This window comes from Eurosta solidaginis, chromosome 1, assembly GCF_040869045.1.
Source record: "Eurosta solidaginis isolate ZX-2024a chromosome 1, ASM4086904v1, whole genome shotgun sequence".
NCBI classification, from domain to species: Eukaryota; Metazoa; Arthropoda; class Insecta; order Diptera; family Tephritidae; genus Eurosta; species Eurosta solidaginis.
Genome location: NC_090319.1, coordinates 322813289 through 322836550, shown reverse-complemented (window position 1 = coordinate 322836550; position 23262 = coordinate 322813289). Strand labels below are relative to the sequence as shown.

Below are 23262 nucleotides of genomic sequence, written 5' to 3'. Positions count from 1 at the left end.
ATGGTCCGCCTATCCAATATTGTAAGACATACATAACAACTTCTACAAGTCACTATAAAAGTATTACTTTTGTTTAAATAAAAGTTCAATGCCATTAAAATCGGTATTTGTGAATTAAAAATGCAATTCCACAGTACCGTTATACCATAAGTACATTGAATTATTATAATTTTATCACAAGTAACCAAAATTGTATCACACATCCTAAACGCTCATCGAATGCTACTCAGATTACACAAGTACTTATTTACGCTTTGATCTTTGCTGGTATTTCGAAACAAACTGCATCACCCTGTTTATCGCCTAAGCCCCAATGTATCACCAAACTGACAGCTGGATAGATTGATAAAATTTTGATGGTATTCTTGTAAGTATAAGTTTCGCCAGCTTTTAATGGACAGCCGACTTTCTCTTTACCCTCTGCATCATAAATATATGGGCAAGCGCTGGTGCCATAGTAACCAGGGAAAGGTAACGGTACATCCAAAATAATACCCTGTATATCAGAGTTGAGTTCACTGAAATCACGTTCGGGCTTAATTTTCATTTCTATGGACGCCTCAGATTTACGCTTAAGTGTGCATTTATTTTCGGGACAACTGGAAATGGTCACTTCGTCCGGTGTTAAAGCGCGTGCTGTCGCTATAAGAAGGGAAAAGTAATCAAATTGTAGTTCATAAACAAACCAATCAAGTTTGAGGCATTTTCGAAATTCATACTTACACTTGGAACATTTTTTCACTTCAGTTGCATTTGTCAGCGCAAAAAGTGCAAAAGTAATGGTAAGTAGGCATAAAAAGGACTTCATTATTGTGGATTTCCTTTGATAGATTTAAAATTCTTATGGATCTGAAAGTATAAAAAAAGCATATGGTTAAATCTAAATAAAGATCTCAATAATTGCAAAACATTTCGGGACTAACACTGGGTTACATCAGGGCCCTTTTAAGAGTTGTTTCCAGGCAGGTATACTTGTCGTAAGAGGCAACTTAAATACCCAAATGATAAAAGGGGTTGTGTAGCGCAATTTATAGCTACTCCAACCCAATTTTCAACGTCATCTACCCTCGGTGAATCCTCTGTTTTTTTAGCAGGCGAGGCTTCGGCGACCACAAGTTCCATGGAACTAGGGATTTGGGGGAGGGATGGCCTAGAAGGTTCAATGTGGCAATGCTTATTAATTCCCGAGATTGTCGGGCTTGTACTTTAATAGTGCTTGTTACCGGAACGTACGGGATCTATATCCGGCAAACGACCATCAGCATCGATAACACTCCCCAAAATCTTCGGGAAGTGTCTTTATCGCTACAACAATAAGAATTTTATTTTCCGATAGCTTTGGAGATATGTTTGAAATGTGTCGGGATTATTTTCGGAGCATTTTGTTAACATTTCGCGAAAGCTTCGGGACTATCGGCGAATCCCCTCGCATTTTAATTTCTATTTTTTAGTATAGACGTTGTAAGATTTTGCTTAAGCTTCCAAAACTGTTTTTGACTACTCTCAAACATAATATAAGATAAAACACCGTCTTTTTTAGTTCTCATCCACACAATTTTTATTTTTTTTTATAAAGTTAAAGAATTTAGTTTATATACCCACCTGCATTAGGTTTTCAATTTATCTACACTATAAAGACACATTTTGTTCACAAAAAAAGATGCGATGATTATAGCCAGTTTTGATCTCTTTATATAGGTTGCAGTGATTCCTTTTGCTTAGGCTTGTCCTATGGAGAAACCAATTGTACCCCTTTATGCCTGAATGGCCACTGTCGGACAGGTTCCTTTCCTACTCTCATAAATATACTTACGTGTACTGTTCGACAGGTCTTGTTTGTACTCCTTTGGGTACAACGATAACCTTCGAAGAGATTTTAGGCCAAGCGTGGTCGCCGCTCGGCAGTTATTTGGCAAGCACTCCGAGTGTATTTCTGCCTGCCTAAAATCTCTTCGGCGGTTATCGCGCCTTACATATTTTTATTTTTTTATACGTACTTTTGCAAGCTGTATGAGGCAGAAGAACGGTTTCGTATCGCAATTTGGTTTCCCACCTGACGTCTTTTTAAAATAAATAAGGCCTTGTCTCTAAGTAAAAGTTTTGTTTTTCTCTACTCTTGCTCTCACGATGTCTCTTAAATACATAAGCCCTTGTCTCTAAGTAAAAACCTTTTCTCTTCTCTACTCTTGCTCTCACGATGTCTCTACCAAAATCGAGTCTAAACAGTAATAAATAAATCAAACTTCGCATTGTATAAAGACTTCATTCGGGCGAAACTGAATTATGAGACAAACTGGTTCCTCTGCCTGTGAGAGACCCTTCTTCAAAAAAGAAAATTGATATCACTGTACAATTTTGTTATAAAAATAAGCTTAAAATCAAAACAAACTTTCAGCCGCAGTGAAATGTACAGCATAGACGAATTTACTAGGTCAAAAATGACTCGAAATAATACTCAAAGCTAAAAAATTATCATTTAGGTCCAACGGGCTTATACCTAGTATGTTCTTCTTTGGCACAAGAAATAGGTGTGAATTTCATTGAGATCCTCGTGTGACTTTTAAAACAGAATTCTTTGAGTTGGAGCTTATGTGGCAAGAAGCCGTTACTCCCCGTTATAAAACATGAATTGGGAGTGACAGCTGAGATCACTACTCAAAGCTCGATCACTCATTCCGCTTGCAGAAGTACTTAACTACTCACAAAGAGAGCCCAATTCTCAAAAACATGGTTAGTTGGCTTAGTTTTGCACAGCTCTATACTGGGCAAATAACACAATTTTTGTTGTTGTGCTTACTTGTAACTGCTTTAAGTTAGTAAATGTTTTATAAACAATTGGCCTTCCAATGACTATCTCATATTTTTATATAACTGTTTCCTTAAATTTATCGGCATGAAAAATACAGAAAATTATATATTTGCAATGAATTTATTGTTTTTCTTGCACAATACTGTAGCTTAAAATTTTTTTCACTGAATTTCGATATACAAAACTTAGGGCGCAATGCATTGCAACCAATTTAAGTTTTAAGTCGATATTGTATAAATACCTTTCAGTTAGATACGAATATACTATATCTAAAAAATCAAAGCTTATCAAGCTTTTTCCGTATATTATTCAAAGAGCACTTATTTCGTGAAGTAACAAATTGTCGTCTACTTAAGCAATGCTGATATCGATCTGAGTTAGAATTATGTTGCGCAATTAAATTTGCTATTTTTTAAGTTGAACTATATGATTTTTTTTATTTATTTTATTTATTAAACTTCTTTTCAAATTACAAAACACGAATGATTTGTTCGTATTTTTTTTTCTTCTTTTATTATAATTTTATTTACTTATATGATGAGTATAACAAAAGACTTAAGCCACACGCGCTCGCCTTCACAGCCAATAACTTGTTTTGACTGTTGAAAGATATGAACTGAAATTTACTCTTTGGCAAGTTTAATATTTATACAGATAGATATACGCATCGAAACGTCATATTGCATATAAGTACAATCAGTGGCGTAGCTACCTTGGGTGGCACCCGGTGCGGAAGTTGGTGGTGTCACCCCGCCGAAAGTACAAAGCAATAAATTGTATATGATAAGGTAAATAACAAAACACAATAATAACTAAGACAGAAAAGGAATTGTTATAAAATTAAAATTTCTTCTTTCTAGCTTTGACAGCTGCAAACTCAGCAATTACTTCATCGAAATTTATATTTTGTATTGCCTCGTGTTCGATGGCTAGTATAGCAAGATTGCTAAGCCGCGATTGGGTCATTGTTGCCCGCAAATAGTTTTGTATTAATTTTAATTTACTGAAACTTCTCTCATATGAAGCTACGGATACGCAAACCGTCACGAACAATTTCAGTGCAATCATAAGATTAGGAAGAGATTCTGTAAAATCCCATTCTACAATAAACTTTAAAAAATCTAGAGACACCCACTCAGTAACCGTAACATTAGCGGATTTTAAATGTCTTCGCAGCCTTGGTATCTCCAAAACTAATTCGGTTTCTGAGACCTCATCATAAAAATCAGTAAATTTAGTTGTAGCTAATTTCAGTTCTTCAGTATTCGCCAAAAGCAAAGCATTAGTTTGTACGACATCGAACAATGAAGCTACATCTTGAAGAGACAATTTAACAATTCGCGCCAACCAAACACAATACACTTCACCAAACAAATGAGAAATGTTGCAACTGAGACGTCAAAGATCGCGAGTTTGGGACGGGGAATCCCTCAAGACAGCGTCAGACTCTTTTGCAGAAATCCCCGAATTATACATAGAGCTGAGCTAGTGGGGGAATCCTAGAAAAAGAAATTTTTGTGCAAGAGATTTTTTTTGTTTGTACATTGTTCTTAGAGTTGAGTGACCGGGTGGGTGTCACCCCAAAAAAGGTGAACCCGGTGCGGCCCGCCCCCGCCGCCCCTTTGCTACGCCACTGAGTACAATGCAAGTAAGCTTGAGCGTGGAATATTGGCAGTACACCGAAAAAATAAGGGTAGTAAAATCAACAAAAAAGTTTTGTTGTTCTTAAATTAACAGTTATTCAGTAAAACTGATGGAATTACGGTTAATTCAACGGATTTTTTTATCATGAGGATAAAATTTTGTTAATAATCATACAACGAAAAAAAACTGCTTGTCCCCCGTTAACAATATTCTGTTGAAATTACAGATAATCAATCTTACTGAATTTTCTGTTAAGAGAGAGATCTCTGTAATATCAGCAACCACTGTTATACTTTTAACAGTTCTCATTGATATATTTAGGATGACAATAATAATTATTTTGGTGTGTGGTGTTCTAGTAGCGTTCCACGCCTACCTCAACGAAAAGCCTGGAAGAAGCAACATCGAAATCTTAACAAAAAGTTTTTTAATTGTTTTTTTTTTTTTTATCAAAGCTGTAGATGTACTTTTTGATGTGTGAAAACCTTTGCTCTCGGTATGGGGGAATCCTGAATGAAAGAGTAAGACATATGTAAGTTTAAGCGCTGTCTTTGTAAGAGGTATGCTATATGGGTGATATGTGTAGAATTTAAATACAGGCGTAGTGTGTATATCATACACATATAGTATGCCATGATACAAAAAATGGAGGTAGTTCCATTTAGTGAGACGTTAGCCACTTGACTTTTGCGGGGACAATGACAATTTCACCAAAAACAAGCAACCAGATTGAAAAACAAGTTACCAGATTGATGCATTTCATATTAACGGATACGAATAAAATACGCTTCCCAAGGCAGTCGGTTCTATGTACCGGAGGGACTCGGAATTTTTCCCGACCAAAGACTGTCATTTCAGTGTAACCCCATCACTGCTACAACAACAATAAATTACTTTCATAATTTATTTTATTAATTTAGGAAAACTTTAAACAACGTGACATCAGGACTGACAAGGCGACAGCTGTTTCGATTATACCTTCCTTTCAAAGCCTTTTCTTCCGGTAGTGGGATTTGAACCCACACTCCTACGATGGTTGAGGTGTTACAAACGCATTCAGCCACGGCATGCCGTCATGTCAAGGCATATAGCTTGAGCAGAGAATTGTTAAACCATTTTTTAGGGAGAACATTTCCCTTTAGCTCTGCAGGTTAGCCACTAGTTATGAGAGTTATTTTGCCCATTGTACCAGGGATCACCTATACACATTCTGTGCCCCTTTAGCATTGACATGGATGTGGCGTCCCACAAACGTAACAAATTAAACACACTGTAGACTTTTGACGTTTTTTCTCAACATGCCTTGATAGATATCCATTGTAGAGGCATGATAATGGGCCATGCTAGAACAACAGGATTTTTCGTGTATTTTTTTTCTGTCTAGGGGTAAAGCTGCCATAAAGATATGGGTCATTAACCAAAGTCATTATCCACTATTTTTCAATAAAATTGCATGTTTTACTGTATTCACAAACGATGCACATAAATCGTGCTAAAGCATTTTAATTATTGTCTCAGATGACCATTGCGTTTTTATCCTGAAGGAAATTTCGATCCCGAAAAACCATATTTCGCCGTAAACATTAACGGTATGGCAACGCTTCTAGCAAAACAACAAACATTATGCAACTTAAAAAATCCCCAAATATGTCAAACAATTTTGAGTGGAAAGACCTTTTTTTTGTATTATGTAGTATGCTGCATCGGTTAACAAAGAATATGAGCGTAAGTATAGTCACTACAATGTAGCGTTAAGTGGGAGGAAGGTATGAGAGTAATCACACAACAACTCAAGACAAACATGTTACCTACATATAAACTAAGGTTTCTGAACATATACACAATTTGTGTGCATGCAAGTGCTCGAACAGATGTATACACTGTTTTTTGAGAAATAAAGAGCCAGAGAAAACATGAGCAAAAACGTGATTTTCATTACTGATAGGAAAAGTAAGTGTTTGCTAAAATAAGGCACGTGTTTAAGTCTTCAGGTTTAAGTGGAAACTTGTTTCTTTTCAGGGTTTTGTTGCTTGTAACACCTTTGTACATTATTTAGATTTATATGAAATAAAAAAGTGCAAACAAAGTAAAAAATAATTAAAATTAACTCAATTAAAGATATAATAAAAAAATAATAAATAAAATAAAAATAAATAAATCAAAAAAACGGAAAACCTAAATAAACATAACCTTAAATAACATAAATAACATAGTCCAGCGAATTAAAACGCAGCGGCTGCGCTGGCTAGGCCATGTTATGCGAATGAAAGATGATGCTCCGGCCAAGAAAGTGTTTCTATCGGAACCCGCCTATGGAAGCAGAGGTAGAGGGCGGCGCCCACTCCGTTGGAAGGACCAGGTGGAAAACTATTTAAACTCCCTTAGTGTGACCAATTGGCGCCGGTTGGCGGAGCGAAGGAGCGACTGGCGCGCCTTGTTGGACGGACATAACCGTTTAGACGGTTAAGCGCCAATTAAGTAAGTAAGTAAATAACATAAAAAATAATAAAATATAGTAAAATAAAAAATAAAGCTTAAAAAACATACGGGCAATCCCCGGTTAATTCATATAAGTAGACAACATTTGGTTAATTCGTTGTAGTTCTATAAATAGAACAAAAACAACAACAAATACCAAGTTTCTCTGAAAACCGCCTTACAAACAGGCGTAACTTCAACACATAACTACATACGAATTATGTGATGTGTGGAAGATAATATATGCGAAAAAACGCAATTGAGAAAAACTTTACAACAACTAAGGCATAACGTAGCTGAATGCGTTTATAACCATTTCAACTATCGTATGAGTGCGGGTTCGACTCCCACTCCCGGGAGAAAAGGCTTTGAAGAGATTTGCAAGGTATAATCGAAACAGCTGTCGCCTTGTCCGTCCTGATTTCACGTTGTTTAAATTTTTCCCAAATTATTAAATAAATTATAAAATTAACAAGCAAGGAAGGTTAAGTTCGGGTGTAACCGAACATTACATACTCAGTTGAGAGCTATGGTGACAACATAAGGGAAAATAACCATGTAGGAAAATGAACCGAGGGAAACCCTGGAATGTGTTTGTATGACATGTGTATCAAATGAAAGGCATTAAAGAGTATTTTATGAGGGAGTGGGCCATAGTTCTATAGGTGGACGCCATTTAGGGATATAGCCATAAAGGTGGATCAGGGTTGACTCTAGAATGCGTTTGTACGATATGGGTATCAAATGAAAGGTGTTAATGAATATTTTAAAAGGGAGTATTCCTTAGTTCCATAGGTGGACGCCGTTTCGAGATATCGCCACAAAGGTGGACCAGGGGGGACCCTAGAATTTGTTTGTACAATATGGGCATCAAACGAATGGTGATAATGAGTATTTTAAAAGGGAGTGGGCCTTAGTTCTATAGGTGGATGCCGTTTCGAAATTTCGCCATAAATGTGGAGAAGGGGTGACTCTACAATGTGTTTGTACGATATGGGTATCAAATTAAAGGTATTAATGAGGGTTTTAAAAGGGAGTGGTGGTTGTTGTATAGGTGGTCGCCTTTCCGAGATATCACCATAACGGTGGACCAGGGGTGACTCTAGAATGCGTTTGTACGATATGGGTATCAAATGAAAGGTGTTAATGAGTATTTTAAAAGGGAGTAATCCTTAGTTCCATAGGTGGACGCCGTTTCGAGATATCGCCATAAAGGTGGACCAGGGGTGACCCTAGAATTTGTTTGTACAATATGGGCATCAAACGAATGGTGCTAATAAGTATTTTAAAAGGGAGTGGGCCTTAGTTCTATAGGTGGATGCCGTTTCGAAATGTACGATATGGGTATCAAATTAAAGGTATTAATGAGGGTTTTAAAAGGGAGTGGTGGTTGTTGTATAGGTGGTCGCCTTTCCGAGATATCGCCATAAAGGTGGACCAGGGGTGACTCTAGAATGCGTTTGTACGATATGGGTATCAAATGAAAGGTGTTAATGAATATTTTAAAAGGGAGTAATCCTTAGTTCCATAGGTGGACGCCGTTTCGAGATATCGCCATAAAGGTGGACCAGGGGTGACCCTAGAATTTGTTTGTACAGTATGGGCATCAAACGAAAGGTGTTAATGAGTATTTTAAAAGGAAGTGGGCCTTAGTTCTATAGGTGGACGCCGTTTCGAAATATCGCCATAAAGGTGGACCAGGGGTGACCCTAGAATGTGTTTGTACGATATGGGTATCAAATTAAAGGTATTAATGAGGGTTTTAAAAGGGTGTGGTGGTTGTTGTATAGGTGGTCGCATTTTCGAGATATCGCCATAAAGGTGGATCAGGGGTGACCCTAGAATTTGTTTGTACAATATGGGTATCAAAAGAAAGGTGTTAATGACTATTTTAAAAGGGAGTAATCCTTAGTTCCATAGGTGGACGCCGTTTCGAGATATCGCCATAAAGGTGGAGCAGGGGTGACCCTAGAATTTGTTTGTACAATATGGGTATCAAAAGAAAGGTGTTAATGAGTATTTTAAAAGGGAGAAATCCTTAGTTCCATAGGTGGACGCCGTTTCGAGATATCGCCATAAAGGTGGGCCAGGGGTGACTCTAGAATTCGCTTGTGTAATATGGGTATCAAATGAAAGGTGTTAATGAGTATTTTAAAAGGGAGTAATCCTTAGTTCCATAGGTGGACGCCGTTTCGAGATATCGCCATAAAGGTGGGCCAGGGGTGACTCTAGAATTTGTTTGTACGATATGGGTATCAAATTAAAGGTATTAATGAGGGTTTTAAAAGGGTGTGGTGGTTGTTGTATAGGTGGTCGCATTTTCGAGATATCGCCATAAAGGTGGAGTAGGGGTGACCCTAGAATTTGTTTGTACAATATGGGTATCAAAAGAAAGGTGTTAATGAGTATTTTAAAAGGGAGCAATCCTTAGTTCCATAGGTAGACGCCGTTTCGAGATATCGCCATAAAGGTGGACCAGGGGTGACCCTAGAATTTGTTTGTACAATATGGGCATCAAACGAAAGGTGTTAATGAGTATTTTAAAAGGAAGTGGCCCTTAGTTCTATAGGTGGACGCCGTTTCGAAATATCGCCATAAAGGTGGACCAGGGGTGACTCTAGAATGTGTTTGTACGATATGGGTATCAAATTAAAGGTATTAATGAGGGTTTTAAAAGGGAGTGGTGGTTGTTGTATAGGTGGTCGCATTTTCGAGATATCGCCATAAAGGTGGAGCAGGGGTGACCCTAGAATTTGTTTGTACAATATGGGTATCAAAAGAAAGGTGTTAATGAGTATTTTAAAAGGGAGTAATCCTTAGTTCCATAGGTGGACGCCGTTTCGAGATATCGCCATAAAGGTGGGCCAGGGGTGACTCTAGAATTCGTTTGTGCAATATGGGTATCAAATGAAAGGTGTTAATGACTATTTTAAAAGGGAGTAATCCTTAGTTCCATAGGTGGACGCCGTTTCGAGATATCGCCATAAAGGTGGGCCAGGGGTGACTCTAGAATTCGTTTGTGCAATATGGGTATCAAATGAAAGGTGTTAATGAGTATTTTTAATAGGGAGTGGGCCTTCGTTCTATACGTGTTCGCCTTTTCGAGATATCGCCATAAAGGTGGACCAGGGGTGGCTTTAGAATATGTTTGTACGATATGGGTACCAAATGAAAGGTGTTAATGAGTATTATAAAAGGGCTTGGGGCTTAGTTCTATAGGTGGACGCCTTTTCGAGATATCGCCATAAAGGTGGACCAGGGGTGACTCTAGAATGAGTTTGTACGTTACGGGTATCAAATTAAAGGTATTAATGAGAGTTTTAAAAGGGAGTGGTGGTAGTTGTATATGTGAAGGCGTTTTCCAGATATGGACTAAAATGTGGACCAGGGTGACCCAGAACATCATCTGTTGGATACCGCTAATTTATTTATATATGTAATACCTGCCAAGATTTTAAGGGTTTTTTATTCCGCCCTGCAGAACTTTTTCATTTTCTTCTACTTAATATGGTAGGTGTCACAACCATTTTATAAAGTTTTTCTAAAGTTATATTTCGCGTCAATAAAACAATCCAATTACCTTACCATGTTTCATCCCTTTTTTCGTATTTGGTATAGAATTATGGCATTTTTTTCATTTTTCGTAATTTTCGATATCGAAAAAGTGGGCGTGGTCATTGTTGGATTTAGTTCATTTTTCATACTAAGATAAAGTAAGTTCAAGTAAGCACGTGAACTAAGTTCATTAAAGATATGTCGATTTTTGCTCAAGTTATCGTATTAACGGCCGATCGGAAGGACAGACAGTCGACTGTGTATAAAAACTGGGCGTGGCATCAACCGATTTCGCCCATTTTCACAGAAAACAGTTAACGTCATAAAATCTATGCCCCTACCAAATTTCAAAAGTATCGGTTAATTTTTGTTCGACTTATGGCGTTAAAAGTATCCTAGACAAATTAAATGAAAAAGGGCGGAGCCACGCCAATTTTGAAATTTTCTTTTATTTTTGTATTTTGTTGCACCATATTATTACTGGAGTTGAACGTTGACATAATTTACCTATATACTGTAAAGATATAAAATTTTTTGTTAAAATTTTACTTAAAAAAATTTTTTTTAAAGGTGGGCGTGGTCCTTCTCCGATTTTGCTAATTTTTATTAAGCGTACATATAGTAATAGGAGTAACGTTCCTGCCAAATTTCATCGTGATATCTTCAACGACTGCCAAATTACAGCTTGCAAAATTTTTAAATTACCTTCTTTTAAAAGTGGGCGGTGCCACGCCCATTGTCCAAAATTTTACTAATTTTCTATTCTGCGTCATAAGTTCAACTCATCTACCAAGTTTCGTCGCTTTATCCGTCTTTTGTAATGAATTATCGCACTTTTTCGGTTTTTAGAAATTTTCGATATCGAAAAAGTGGGCGTGGTTATAGTCCGATAACGTTCATTTTAAATAGCGATCTGAGATGAGTGCTCAGGACCCTACGTACCAAATTTCATCAAGATACCTAAAAATTTACTCAAGTTATCGGGTTAACGGACGGACGGACGGACGGACATGGCTCAATCAAATTTTTTTTCGATCCTGATTATTTTGATATATGGAAGTCTATATCTATCTCGATTCCTTTATATATGTACAACCAACCGTTATCCAATCAAACTTAATATACTCTGTGAGCTCTGCTCAACTGAGTATAAAAATTGCTTGAAATAAATATTTTCATACATTTAAAGCGATACGGCCAATCCCCGGTTAACTCATATACTTAAAAAACATAAATCGAATAAAATATTTAAAATAAAATATAAAAAATATAGCATTTTAAATAAAACAAAAGAAAATAAAATCAAATAGAAAATAACACTGCAGTAACATAAATTAGAAAAAAGTTGAATAAAATAAAGAATTAAACCTAAAGTAACATAAAATAGAAGAAATTAAAATAAAATAAAATAAAATTAAATTAAATCAAATAAAGTAAAATAAAATAAAATAAAACAAAATAAAATAATACAAAATAAAATGAAATAAAATAACAAAAAAAAAAAATAAAATGAATCTTCACGAAGTTAAATTAAATAAAACTAAATTGAATTGAAATGAATTAAATTAAATTTATTTAAATTCAATTATTCAAATTAAATTAAAATTAATTAAATTAATTAAACTTAATTTATTACATTACTTACATAAAATAAAATTAAATTAAGCCAAATTAAATGAATTTAAGTAGATTTCTGATCTATGAGTTTTTCATTTGCTAGCAAAAAATTCTGGATTTATCATCGAAAGGTTATAGATTTTTTATCAAAAAGTTATCTATTACTTACCGAAAAATTATCGATATATTTTAAAAATATATAAATTTGTTTTTGGAAAATGATGGACTTGTTTTTTATGGGCATGTTATCGGCTTGTCAACGACAACTCATCGGTTTGTTATGGTAAAAATCCTATAAAGCTTTCATATAAAATAAATGACAAATATGTAAACCGATGACTCGACAGCAACATGCTGATTACAAACCGATAAGTCAACGATAAATATTCGTTATCGATAATAAGATGATTACAAAATCGTATGTGTTGTTGCTTACAAAAAACCGATGAAGCTTTTCTCAAAAAGCGCGAACCTAAGTATACTTTTCTGGTAAAGTTACCTCTGTTGTGGTTTAACTTCAACCTCTGTGCTAGCTTGAGTTAAATTTAAAAAATTAGTTTTCAGACGTGCACATGTCTGTTTACACATTGTACTTCACGAATAGTTGGCACTAACGGCTTTTTGGTTTTCTTGCTTTGATGATTGAAACGGGTAATTTAGAATCACCGATTTGTGCGAAGTTGATGGTATTGAATGCTTGCGATAGATGAAAACTGACAGATATAGGGGTTGAATTGACCCGTAGTTCGGTTGATTTTAGCAATTTTTTTCTTTCAGTGTGGGTAGTCGTTCCATTACATATTGCTATAGTCATATACAAACAAAAAGTATATAAATTCCTAAAAATTTTAAATTGAAATGTCATGCGTGTGTTTATAAGAATTATTTAGATTAGCTTTTTCAATTTTCATACCCAACAAGTTTTATTATAAATATGATGAACTGGATGAAAATAAAAAAGGGAACAAATTATAATTATTTATTCAACCGGCATTAAAGGTTATCTGTTTTGTATGCTTTAAGCTACTACTTGCGCTTCTGCTATGACGAGTTCTCGTGCTATTTTGAAAGATTTATATGCAATATAGAAGGTATACGTATATGTAGATACATATGTATGTGTGTATATACTGTATGTAGTTACATAAATATTTAAAAGTATTTAAAATATAGCATTTTTATAAGCATAAACGCATTTAATGTTATAGTTATGAAAGTTTGTTCGTGGAAAATATCAAATGCCACGATCTGGGGTCAACAAGCTGCAAGATAAGGGTTTTTATTTAAAATCACACATCATGTGCATCAACAAATTTAATAAGAATTTACTTATTCAGGTGGCCACCGTGGTATGATGGTAGCGAGCTCCGCCTACCACACCGTATGCCCTGGGTTCGCACCCCGGGCAAAGCAACATCAAAATTTTAGAAATAAGGTTTTTCAATTAGAAGAAAATTTTTCTAAGCGGGGTCGCCCCTCGGCAGTGTTTGGCAAGCGCTCCGAGTGTATTTCTGCCATGAAAAGCTCTCCGTGAAAACTCATCTGCCTTGCAGATGCCGTTCGGGGTCGGCATAAAACATGTAGGTCTCGTCCGGCCAATTTGTAGGGAAAATCAAGAGGAGCACTACGCAAATTGGAAGAGAAGCTCGGCCTTAAATCTCTTCGGAGGCTATCGCGCCTTACAGTTTTTTTTTTACTTATTCATTCTACATTCAATTCTATTTCCGTCTGATTAGAAATTTTTAAGTGCGGATGTGTGATTTTTTTGAAATTAAATATATCGATATTATTTTGAATAAGATTAATATTTGTATTTAGGTTCGAAGGAAAGGAAATAGAGGAAAAGGACAGGACAAAAACCGCTGTCAACGGATAACACGGTGTTACAAGAGAGACAAAAGTGAAAATACCTGGGCAGTCGTACCATTTTAGTAGATCTCGAAGATCTTAAACGAGATTTTCCTTAGACTCCCCTAAAATCGATGTTCAAGCAAAAAACTGGTTTTTCGTACGTTTGAACACTTGTGCTTCCTTGAATTTAGCGGTTGGTGAAGCGTGCTCCATTTCCATAATTTCTTTCTTCAGACCTTCCGCAAAACGCGAAGCTATTCTCAAGGATGCCGTCGAAACTTTGAATTATCGAACAAAGAAAGAACGTTTGAAGCGATTGTGTTAAACAAGATGGACGGAAAGACTAGATACTGTGATCTGCTTCAAAGCAATGTTTGCTCCCATTTATTTCAGTTTAGAAAAAATGCATGACTGTGGAAACGCTGAAAGTTCTAGAAATGCTTTCAGTTATCCACACAATTTGAAGACTGGAGGATTCATAGTGGCAATGGTTGTTATTTACGAAATTTTTTCTTTGGCTCAAACATTAACCTCTTACCTTCAAGGGAAAAGTGTTGATCTTTCTGCAGCAGTTTCACCGCTGATGATCTGGCTATCTTGTTGGAAGAAATGAGGGAAAAGGCCAAGTAAAAATTCAAAGAAATGTTTCTTGAAGCTAAAGAATTAGCTGAACCTATCGGAGAGAAGATTGAAATTCCTAGGGTTGTGAGTCGTCAAAAAAGATAGAGAAAATTACGAAAACAGCTCAGCAGAATAATATTTTCGCAAATTAATATTCATCCCTTTCATCGATCACTTCATATCTTTAGAGTCTAATAGATTCATCAAACCTAAAACACATTGCCCATTATTGAAAATATCATTCCCGATAAATTGGTCAGAAAAGTAGGTGAAAACGTTTCTGAAACTGTCGAAATAATAATGGATCAGTGGCCAGCACTTACTGGAACAGCGGTATCTATGATGAAAAATGAAGTCCTACTATGGAGACAACGTTGGGTTGGAGCAGAAGATCGCCCAAAGACATTCATCGATGCATTAAATCTTTTTAATGAAGAGCTTTTTCTACACGTTTGAAAAATTGGATAAGTAATTCAACCGGAGAAGATTGGCTGAATGGACTTGATACTTAATAATCAATAGAAATATTGATATCACAGTGGAAGAAGTCATTGGCCGATTCGCTCAAAAACAGAGGAAAATCAATTTGTAATTTTGCTCTTTACTATTAATTATTACAACAACATTTTCAGTAAATGGATCACTGAATAAATACAATACTATTTCCTCCCAATAACATTATCCCATACAATAAGTACTTATCATCACTTAACAAAATTTGAATTTTAAATTTTGTGACTCCCCCCGAATAATTCTTGTACTACGCCACTGAACAAATCAATAGCTTTTCGATAGAAAATCGATATTTTTTCGATTAGAAATCCATATCTTTCCTGTATTAAATCGATAAAATGACTATAATTCACCAATAGGGTTGGGACTATACGCATATTCGAATATCCGGATATCCATACGGATATCCGTTGACACACATAAAATCCGGACGGCATGGATATCCGGTTAATATTCGTTTGTGAAACTATCCGGATATCCAGACTTTTGAAGATCCGGTTAATAACCGTATTTTTGGATATCCAGTTAAAGCATTGATGTACCATATATGTATGTTTATTTATTTATTTATTTTGTGGATAATTTTTCGATGTTTGCTTCGGTCAATTCTGATATGCAGATATTCAAATTTTATATTCCAGTATCCGGGCATACGGATATCCGGATTTTCCGTTTACGTATCCGGATAGCGGAACAGCGGATATCCGGATTTCTCATTTATGCAATGATCGCTAGCATTATCCCGAAACTATATCGAAATCACTCCGCAATAACCATAAGATAATCGCTTAACGATCTCAAGAGTCCCGACATAGTCCGGAAATGTTCCCAAACACCTTCCAAAAATAATCTCGAACTAGTACCTATATCCTCCCGAAATGATCCCTATATTATAGCAATAAAAAACGCAAAATGATTCGAAAAAATGGACCTGGATGACGCCAAAAAGATATTATCGGGACTTAGTATGAGTTTTCTGGTTTAAATTTTGAAGAATAACAATTATTTGCAGACCCTAAAAGTAGCATCGTTTTAAGTTTACATTATGTTAATTCTAACAAAGCAGACATAGTTTCACCATTCCCAAAACGTATTTACGTCGCCAAATAACAGTTTAAAAAAAACTTAGGCAATAAATCACACTCAGTGAGCAAACATCTGAAAATAGATACTAATCACTGAGAAAGCAGAAAAAAATTCGAAAGTAAACATATATCACAAAGAAAGTTCTTTCTTGTTGTTGTTGTGTACCGACAAAGACACTCCCGGAGGGTTTTGGGGATTGTTATCGATGCTCCTTTGCTGGATATAGATCTGGTATACTCCGGTAACAAGCACCATTAAGATACTAGCCTGACCATCTCGGAAATGATTAAAATGACCACATTGTACCTTCTAGGCCATTCTGGTCCTACCCTTAGTTCTATAAGAAACTTGGGGTCGTTAGAGTCTCGCCTACTAAACAGGCGTTCGATACTTTTATATATGTAAAACGATTCTTCTCGGGTAAGTAAGATAGACGATTGGCTGGCGGAAGCTGTGAAGCTATTAAGCTTCATATCGCGCTGATTTTCGCCCTTTTTTGTTTTTGGATATCAGTAGTTATCCGTATTAAGCCGAATTGCTTTTCTGATTAATTCTTAAATGTAATATCTGTAATAAAGTTTTCCAGAAATGGTAGAAAGAGACCTGCCTGATAGACCCATGAATGTTAAAAGAGAATCAGTCCGACATGACCAGTAAACTGGTGAAATGAGCCTCTTTATATGACATGCTCAAGCAAAAGAGTTAAGTTCAATCCATGTGAAGATATCATAAGTAAATAAATTCTTCCTAGACTAATCCTTTTTTATCCGAAGTTCCATCAGCGCAAAAGCGCCTTGTCAAACGTTGAATGATTTTAACAGAGGCCGACCATTCTCACTAAGAATCACATCTAACCTATTTAACCAGGAAAGAGCGTCCGAAGTATGAGTGGAAGTTCGCTTTTACATTAATTGGCCTACAAGGTGGGCCTCCGAACTACATGTCAGTCGGATGCAGAGAAAAACAATTGACATCCACGCTTGTACAAACAGTGCCTAAGTCTGAGCTTTGTGTATTTAAATTAATCAATCAAGGGCTGCGACACCCTCAAAACCGCCTGCCATTTAACCAGTTCAGAACGCGCTCAAAAAGCCAGTAAAGGGAATAACTAGTGCGATTCGCTGCGGGTTATCTTCATGCCGGCCACTACGAAAGTATTTTTGCTGTGCCAAGTTTAGGAGTGAAAATTTATCAGCTTACAGATGACGTTCGAAGAGAAGCTCTGCCTAAATCTCCTCCCTGGTATAAGCATACATTTTTTTATATATTCATATGTTTACAGATCTTGCTTGTTTGTTGATAAAAGTAATACAACTCTTAAGTTATTTGCATTTCCCTTTATCGATTTCTGATTCACTAACTTTCCGAGCTTCGGTTCATAAGCGTGTTAAATTTTATTTGTGCTAATATTAATAAATATTATAACTTAAAACAAATATTTATATTATTTTGTATTGTTCTCACCATTGTTTGATTTGTTACAAATTTCAAAGTTAAAGCTTTTAGCAAATGATAATGAAACCTTGGACAGCCATTTTACCTGCAAAAAGAATAAGCTAAGGTGTTGAGTTATATAAATTAATCGCACATCTGGCGGCCACCGAGGTGTGACAGTATTATTTTTTCAATTAGAAAAAAGTTTTTCTAAGTAGACTTTAGGCTCACCACGGGTATTTTGACTGGACACTGCCTTCTGACGTCACATGCTATTAAATTAAGCCTTGTCAGTGATAGTAGATATAGGAAGTGTGGGTTAGAAGAGGAGACGGGCGAAATGGAGCACGTTTTGTGCTCGTGACCTATGCTCCCAAGGCTAAGACTACAGCTATTAGGAGAGGCACAACTACCAGATCTAGAAGCAGAAAGTAGCATAGGTCCAAGAAAGCTTCTAGTATTTGCCAGGAGAACGTAGTTATTTTAAAACAAGTAAAGGTGTCTAAGTTCGGTTGTATCCGAAGATTATATACTCAGCGTGAGCTTCAATTGTACATTTCTTTTCAGATAAATTACTTTTCTACATAACTCGTGGCACCGCCCATTTAAAAAAAATGTCTCCCCATTTCCTCTTACAATAAAACTTGATAAGTGAAATATCATTGATTCAGAACTATTTTTTGCTAAGTTATAGCTTATTATTCTAGCCTACGACCCTTTTAAATTTGTTTTATACCTAAGTTGTCGCGTTTCTGCTATAAGGAAAATATGTGTACACAATTTCATTACGATCCGTTAATTTTTCGTCGAGTTATGGCTCCCGAATAATAGAAAATAGCTTAGTCATAAAAGGGGCGGTGCCACGCCGATTTTTTAAATTTGAAGTTTTTCCAATTTATTGTTATATATCCACTTGGGAAATGAAAGACCATTGACACAAAGCTCTTTTTCGCTAAGATATAGCTTATTTTATTCGTCCACGACACTTTTAAAAATCTTTTATATAAAAGTGGGCGTGGTCCTTAACCGATTTCGTTAATTTTTCTTCAAAGCATTCCTTATAGTAAAGGAAACCTCTCTGCCGAATTTTGTTACGATAGATTTAACAATTTTTGATTTATGACTAATAATATTTGTAAAATTGATTTTATCACAAGTGGGCGGTGCCACGCACATTTAAAAAAAAAATTCAAATTTCTATCAAGGGTCTCAATATCAGTCCACACGTCAAATTTCAACATTCTAGGTGTATTATTTACTAAATAATCAGGTTTTTTGTGTTTCTCAAAATGTTATATATGTATATGAAAAGTGGGCGTGGTTATCATCCGAAATCGCTCATTTTCAATACCAATCTATCCCAGATAAGCTCGTGTACCAAATTTGGCGAAGATATCTCAATATTTACACAAGTTATCGTGTTAACGGACAGGCGGACGGACGGACATGGCTCAATCAAATTTTTTTTGACGATGCTGATGATTTTGATATATAGAAGTCTATATCTATCTCGATTCCTTTATACCTGTACAACCAGCCGTTATCCAATCATAGTTAATGTACTCTGTGTGCAAAGCACGCTGAGTATAATAAGGATCCTGGTTTCTGATAGGGGTTTTCAGTTAAGTCGTTGATTAAACATCTGGTAACACTATGGACTCATTCAGTACATACCAGGTCCTCGCGGATCAGCCAGTTCAACTTATATAACGTTTACGAGAGACTTTATAAAACTTCTTACATTTCTCGATTGGGAGGTATAAACCGTCATTAACTAAAACAGAATTACAGAAGTATATAGAGTAAAGTTCCCGCAAGGGAGTAATACCAGATTACTCATACGATAACCCTCGGGCTTACTGGCAAGCAGATAGATAGATTTTTATGAAATATTCATAATAAGTCAGTTAATGGGTAAAATAACGGCAGACTATAATTTAGGAAAAGTAGGCCGTGTCACGCCGTTATGAAAGAGAAAATTCTAATGCGTTATACTTGCAAAATTTGTGTCTTAATATTTTCCTTTTTGTATTCAATTGAAGATTAAGATATCAAATGCATTGTATTTGTAAAGAAAGATCTTTACTTATTATAATCTAAGACATATCTTTTTTTCATTTTTGTAATATTATAAAAATTGATTTTCTCAAACTTATGAAAAGTTGGCATGGTCTCTCGGGAGTTGTTGTTTTTTTTACAGCTGCTTTCGTAATTTCTATCGGAACCCGCCTATGGAATCAGAGGTAGAGGGCGGCCCCCACTCCGTTGGAAGGACCAGGGGGAAAACGATTTAAACTCCCTTAGTGTGACCAATTGGCGCCGGTTGGCAGAGCGAAGGAGCGACTGGCGCGCCTTGTTGGACGGCCATAACCGTTTAGACGGTTAAGCGCCAATTAAGTAGGTAAGTAAGCTTTCGTAATAGACTGCACCGCTAAACATTTGCTCCTTCAAAACATAAGGTAGGAGATTAAAATGGCGCCCAACAAGGGAACTACCAATGGGTCAAGGTCCCCTTTGTTTTTTTTTGCATTCTGATAAGCTGTTTACAGCTAACATCACAAAATCGGAATTCATTAAAATTATGTTCATGTTTAAGGACACATTTTCCGCTGCACTTTGATCCATCACTGGGATGTTTGTCGATGCATTAGCTACCTAGCGGAATTTTTGTGACATTTGTTCCATTAACGTTGGAACCACGTTTTAGATTTCAAATTTTTATCTCACAGATAATTACTTAAAGAACAATCTCAATGTTCCAAATCCCGTAAAATTTTTCAAATAATTTTTATCCGCTCGCCACCTAGCGGATTATTTTTCTATTTGTATTGCATCGCCTCGGTGACATGAACTATGTGTGAGATTTTGAGTTTGTAGCGAAATGGAAACTTGCTTAAAACTCGACAGCAACCATGGCCAAATTCAGACGAGTTTTCTAAAGTGTGTTCCATGTTTCAAGACTCTAGCAGGACTCGACCTTATGGCCATTTGAAGTGGTCATAAGGGCAATTGACTTTACAATCGTTATTTTTATATCACTGTTCTGAAATTTTGCCTCGATACTTGCTTCGACGAATATTTCATAATGCTGGTGTATGCCGAACTAACTTTTCTTATACGGTCTAATGTACATACTCTTAATGTGATACATATGTATATAACACGTAAAATAGAGTCAGCACGAGCGATTGTAGGAAGTATAAAAAGGCCGGAACCACTTAATTAATGCACACACGTGAGTCTTTCAGATTCTCTTTTTTAGAGCTTTTGTCAACGACCGGATGACTTAAAAAACATAAAGAAAACACAAAAATAAAGCTAACAAAAATATAATAATTACAACAATTTTATATGTAAAATCTGTTTATAAATAAAAAATATATGATTAAAATTAATCAGATTTAATTATTGATCGCCTATTTACATATAGTTTATATACATTAGGGTAGTCCATATAAAACAAGTTAATAATTTTTTCCAATCTCATACCTACGTAGGTCAAAAATATCACACCTAACTTTCGGTACCGATTGGAGACGGTTGAAGGATGCCGCACTTTTCTCTATGGAGATTCAATATGTTAAAATCTGAATTTTAATCACTGTGCGACATCTAATAACCGTTTCCTGAAGGAACCAAATTCATATGTGACATTTTTAGCTTAGGTGCTACCGTCTCCAGGGGTGGGACTGAAAAAAATCGACGAGTATATTCATTTATATTCAAAACATTATTTATTTACTTATAAAGCAAGAAACCTTTCCCATATTTTATTTGCGAATGATAGAATTATTTACTTGTTTCATTATTAGGCACTAATATTTAAAATTTTTACTCAAGCTTAATGTTTGAAACTAAATTGAAATAAAATGCGCAACCTTGACTTTTCGTACCTATTTTTAATGTTTGTTATTTTTGAAATGATAGCGCCGAACTTCTTTGATACTGATCGATTGGAGTGGCCGAACTAGACTGAAGCCACAAAATGAACACTGCCCAGCTTTGGTGCGAGCAAGTGGCGATTCATTGGCAAAGTACGACTTGAAGCTTTGATGTTTTCAAGAACCACATATGTAAATTATAATTCAAATGAACATTTGCATTAGTGTGGGTCGCATATGTAAGTTTTAATATTTTTTACATTAGGAGGAACGTTTTAACCTTCGACTATCGTATTACCGAGCCCCCGGCGCTAACGTTCTATATTCCTGGTGTTGTTGTTGTTGTTGTAGCAGTGCTTCGCCCCATCCAATAGGTGTGACCGATCACAAATTGTCATGAATATCCTCTAATGGGAGTCCAAGGAAACTTGCTGTTTCAACAGGGGGAACCATAATGAGAGGGGTGTTAGAGGCGTTGGTTCCACATTACAATTGAAGAGATGGTGTCATGTATGGACACATTGCAAGCAGGGCATACATTTTGTATGTCGGGGTTGAATCTGGATAGGTAAAAGTTTAACCTGTTACAGTATCCAGATCGAAGTTGAGCTAAAGTGACTCGCATTTCCCTAGGGAGTGTGCCTTCCTCTTCTGCAGATTTGGGGTACTGTTCTTTGAGTACAGGATTCGCCGGGCAATTCCCGACATAGAGGTCCGACGCTTGTTTGCGGAGTTCACTGGGGACTTGCTTGTGTTTTTTGGCTTCGTAGGGATGTGTTCTCAGGTGCCGTATTTCCTCATAATGCTTACGGAGATTACTCCTTAAGCCCCTGGACGGTGTTGACTCATAAATCAGATGTCTGTTGGGGTGCCCAGGTTTCTGGGTATTCAACAGGAGCTGTTTGGTTAGCATTTCATTTCTCTAACTGATGGGGAGTCTTCTCGCCTCATTATGTAGAGGGTGTTCTGGGGACATAAGAAGACAACCCGTGGCGGTTCTGAGGGCAGTATTTTGGCAGGCCTGTAGCTTCTTTCAGTGAGTAATCTTTAGGCTTGGCGACCATATCGGGGACGCGTAGCATGCAATCAACTGGCCAATTGCTTTGTAATTGGTAATGAGCGTTTCTTTATCTTTTCCCCAAGTACTGCCAGCAAGAGATTTGAGGATTTTATTACGGCTCTGGATTTTCGGTACAATTGCGGCTGTATTCTCACTAAAATTTAGATCCTGATCGGACGTCACACCCAAGATTTTGGGGTGTAAGACAGTCGGTAGCGTAGTGATGTTGACGTGGATGTTCAAAATGGTCGACATTTGGGACGCCCATGTTGTAAATAAGGTTTCGCGAGGTGAAAAATTGATCGGGGAGGTAGCCGGTTATTTTGTTGCAAAGCTCATCGATTTGTGGGCCTGGACCTGTAGCCATTATTGTGCAGTCATCGGCGTAGGAAACGATAGTTGGTGTCTGGTGGCGAAGGTAGCTTTGATATGTAGAAGTTAAACAAAAGTGGAGATAGGACACCACCCTGTGCACCCCTTGTTTAATTCTTCTTGGTTTTGATGTTGCGTTTCTAAATTGTACCGATGCCTGCCGGCCACCCAGATAATTTGCGGTCCACTTTTTAAGACTTGGGGGAAGGTCTTGCAGTAGCATGCCATGGTTGACCGTATCAAAAGCTTTTGATAGGTCTACCGCAACGAGTTATGTTCTATGGTGGGGGTTTTGATTTAAACCGCAATTTATCTGGGTGTTAATGGCATTTAGCGCGGTG

At 36.5% G+C, this 23262-nt stretch overlaps 1 protein-coding gene across 4 annotated transcripts; it reads right to left on the bottom strand.

The window, feature by feature from the left end:
• Positions 1-134: 134 nt before the first annotated feature.
• Positions 135-21629, bottom strand: Npc2b (Niemann-Pick type C-2b). 4 transcript variants are annotated; one of them, XM_067761898.1, is made up of 4 exons: positions 21502-21614; positions 17639-17714; positions 724-849; positions 135-642 (listed from the first exon to the last, which is right to left on the bottom strand). In XM_067761898.1, exons 3-4 carry the CDS (start codon positions 806-808, stop codon positions 248-250), a joined length of 480 nt encoding a protein of 159 aa, XP_067617999.1. In that variant the 5' UTR covers positions 809-849; positions 17639-17714; positions 21502-21614; the 3' UTR covers positions 135-247. The 4 variants fall into 4 exon arrangements, with proteins under 4 accessions (XP_067617999.1, XP_067617998.1, XP_067618001.1 ...); XM_067761897.1 differs by lacking the exon at positions 17639-17714 and having other exon boundaries at positions 21502-21629; XM_067761900.1 differs by lacking the exons at positions 17639-17714; positions 21502-21614 and adding an exon at positions 3340-3414.
• Between the last annotated feature and the right edge of the window lie 1633 nt (positions 21630-23262).

What these genes read in the sequence shown, in the direction of transcription:
- Npc2b (XM_067761897.1), bottom strand. Translation starts at nt 808, where the DNA reads ATGAAGTCCTTTTTATGCCTACTTACCATTACTTTTGCACTTTTTGCG. An exon ending in AGTGAAAAAATGTTCCAAGT is followed by an intron (nt 643 to 723) that starts GTAAGTATGAAT and finishes CCCTTCTTATAG; the next exon opens with CGACAGCACGCGCTTTAACA.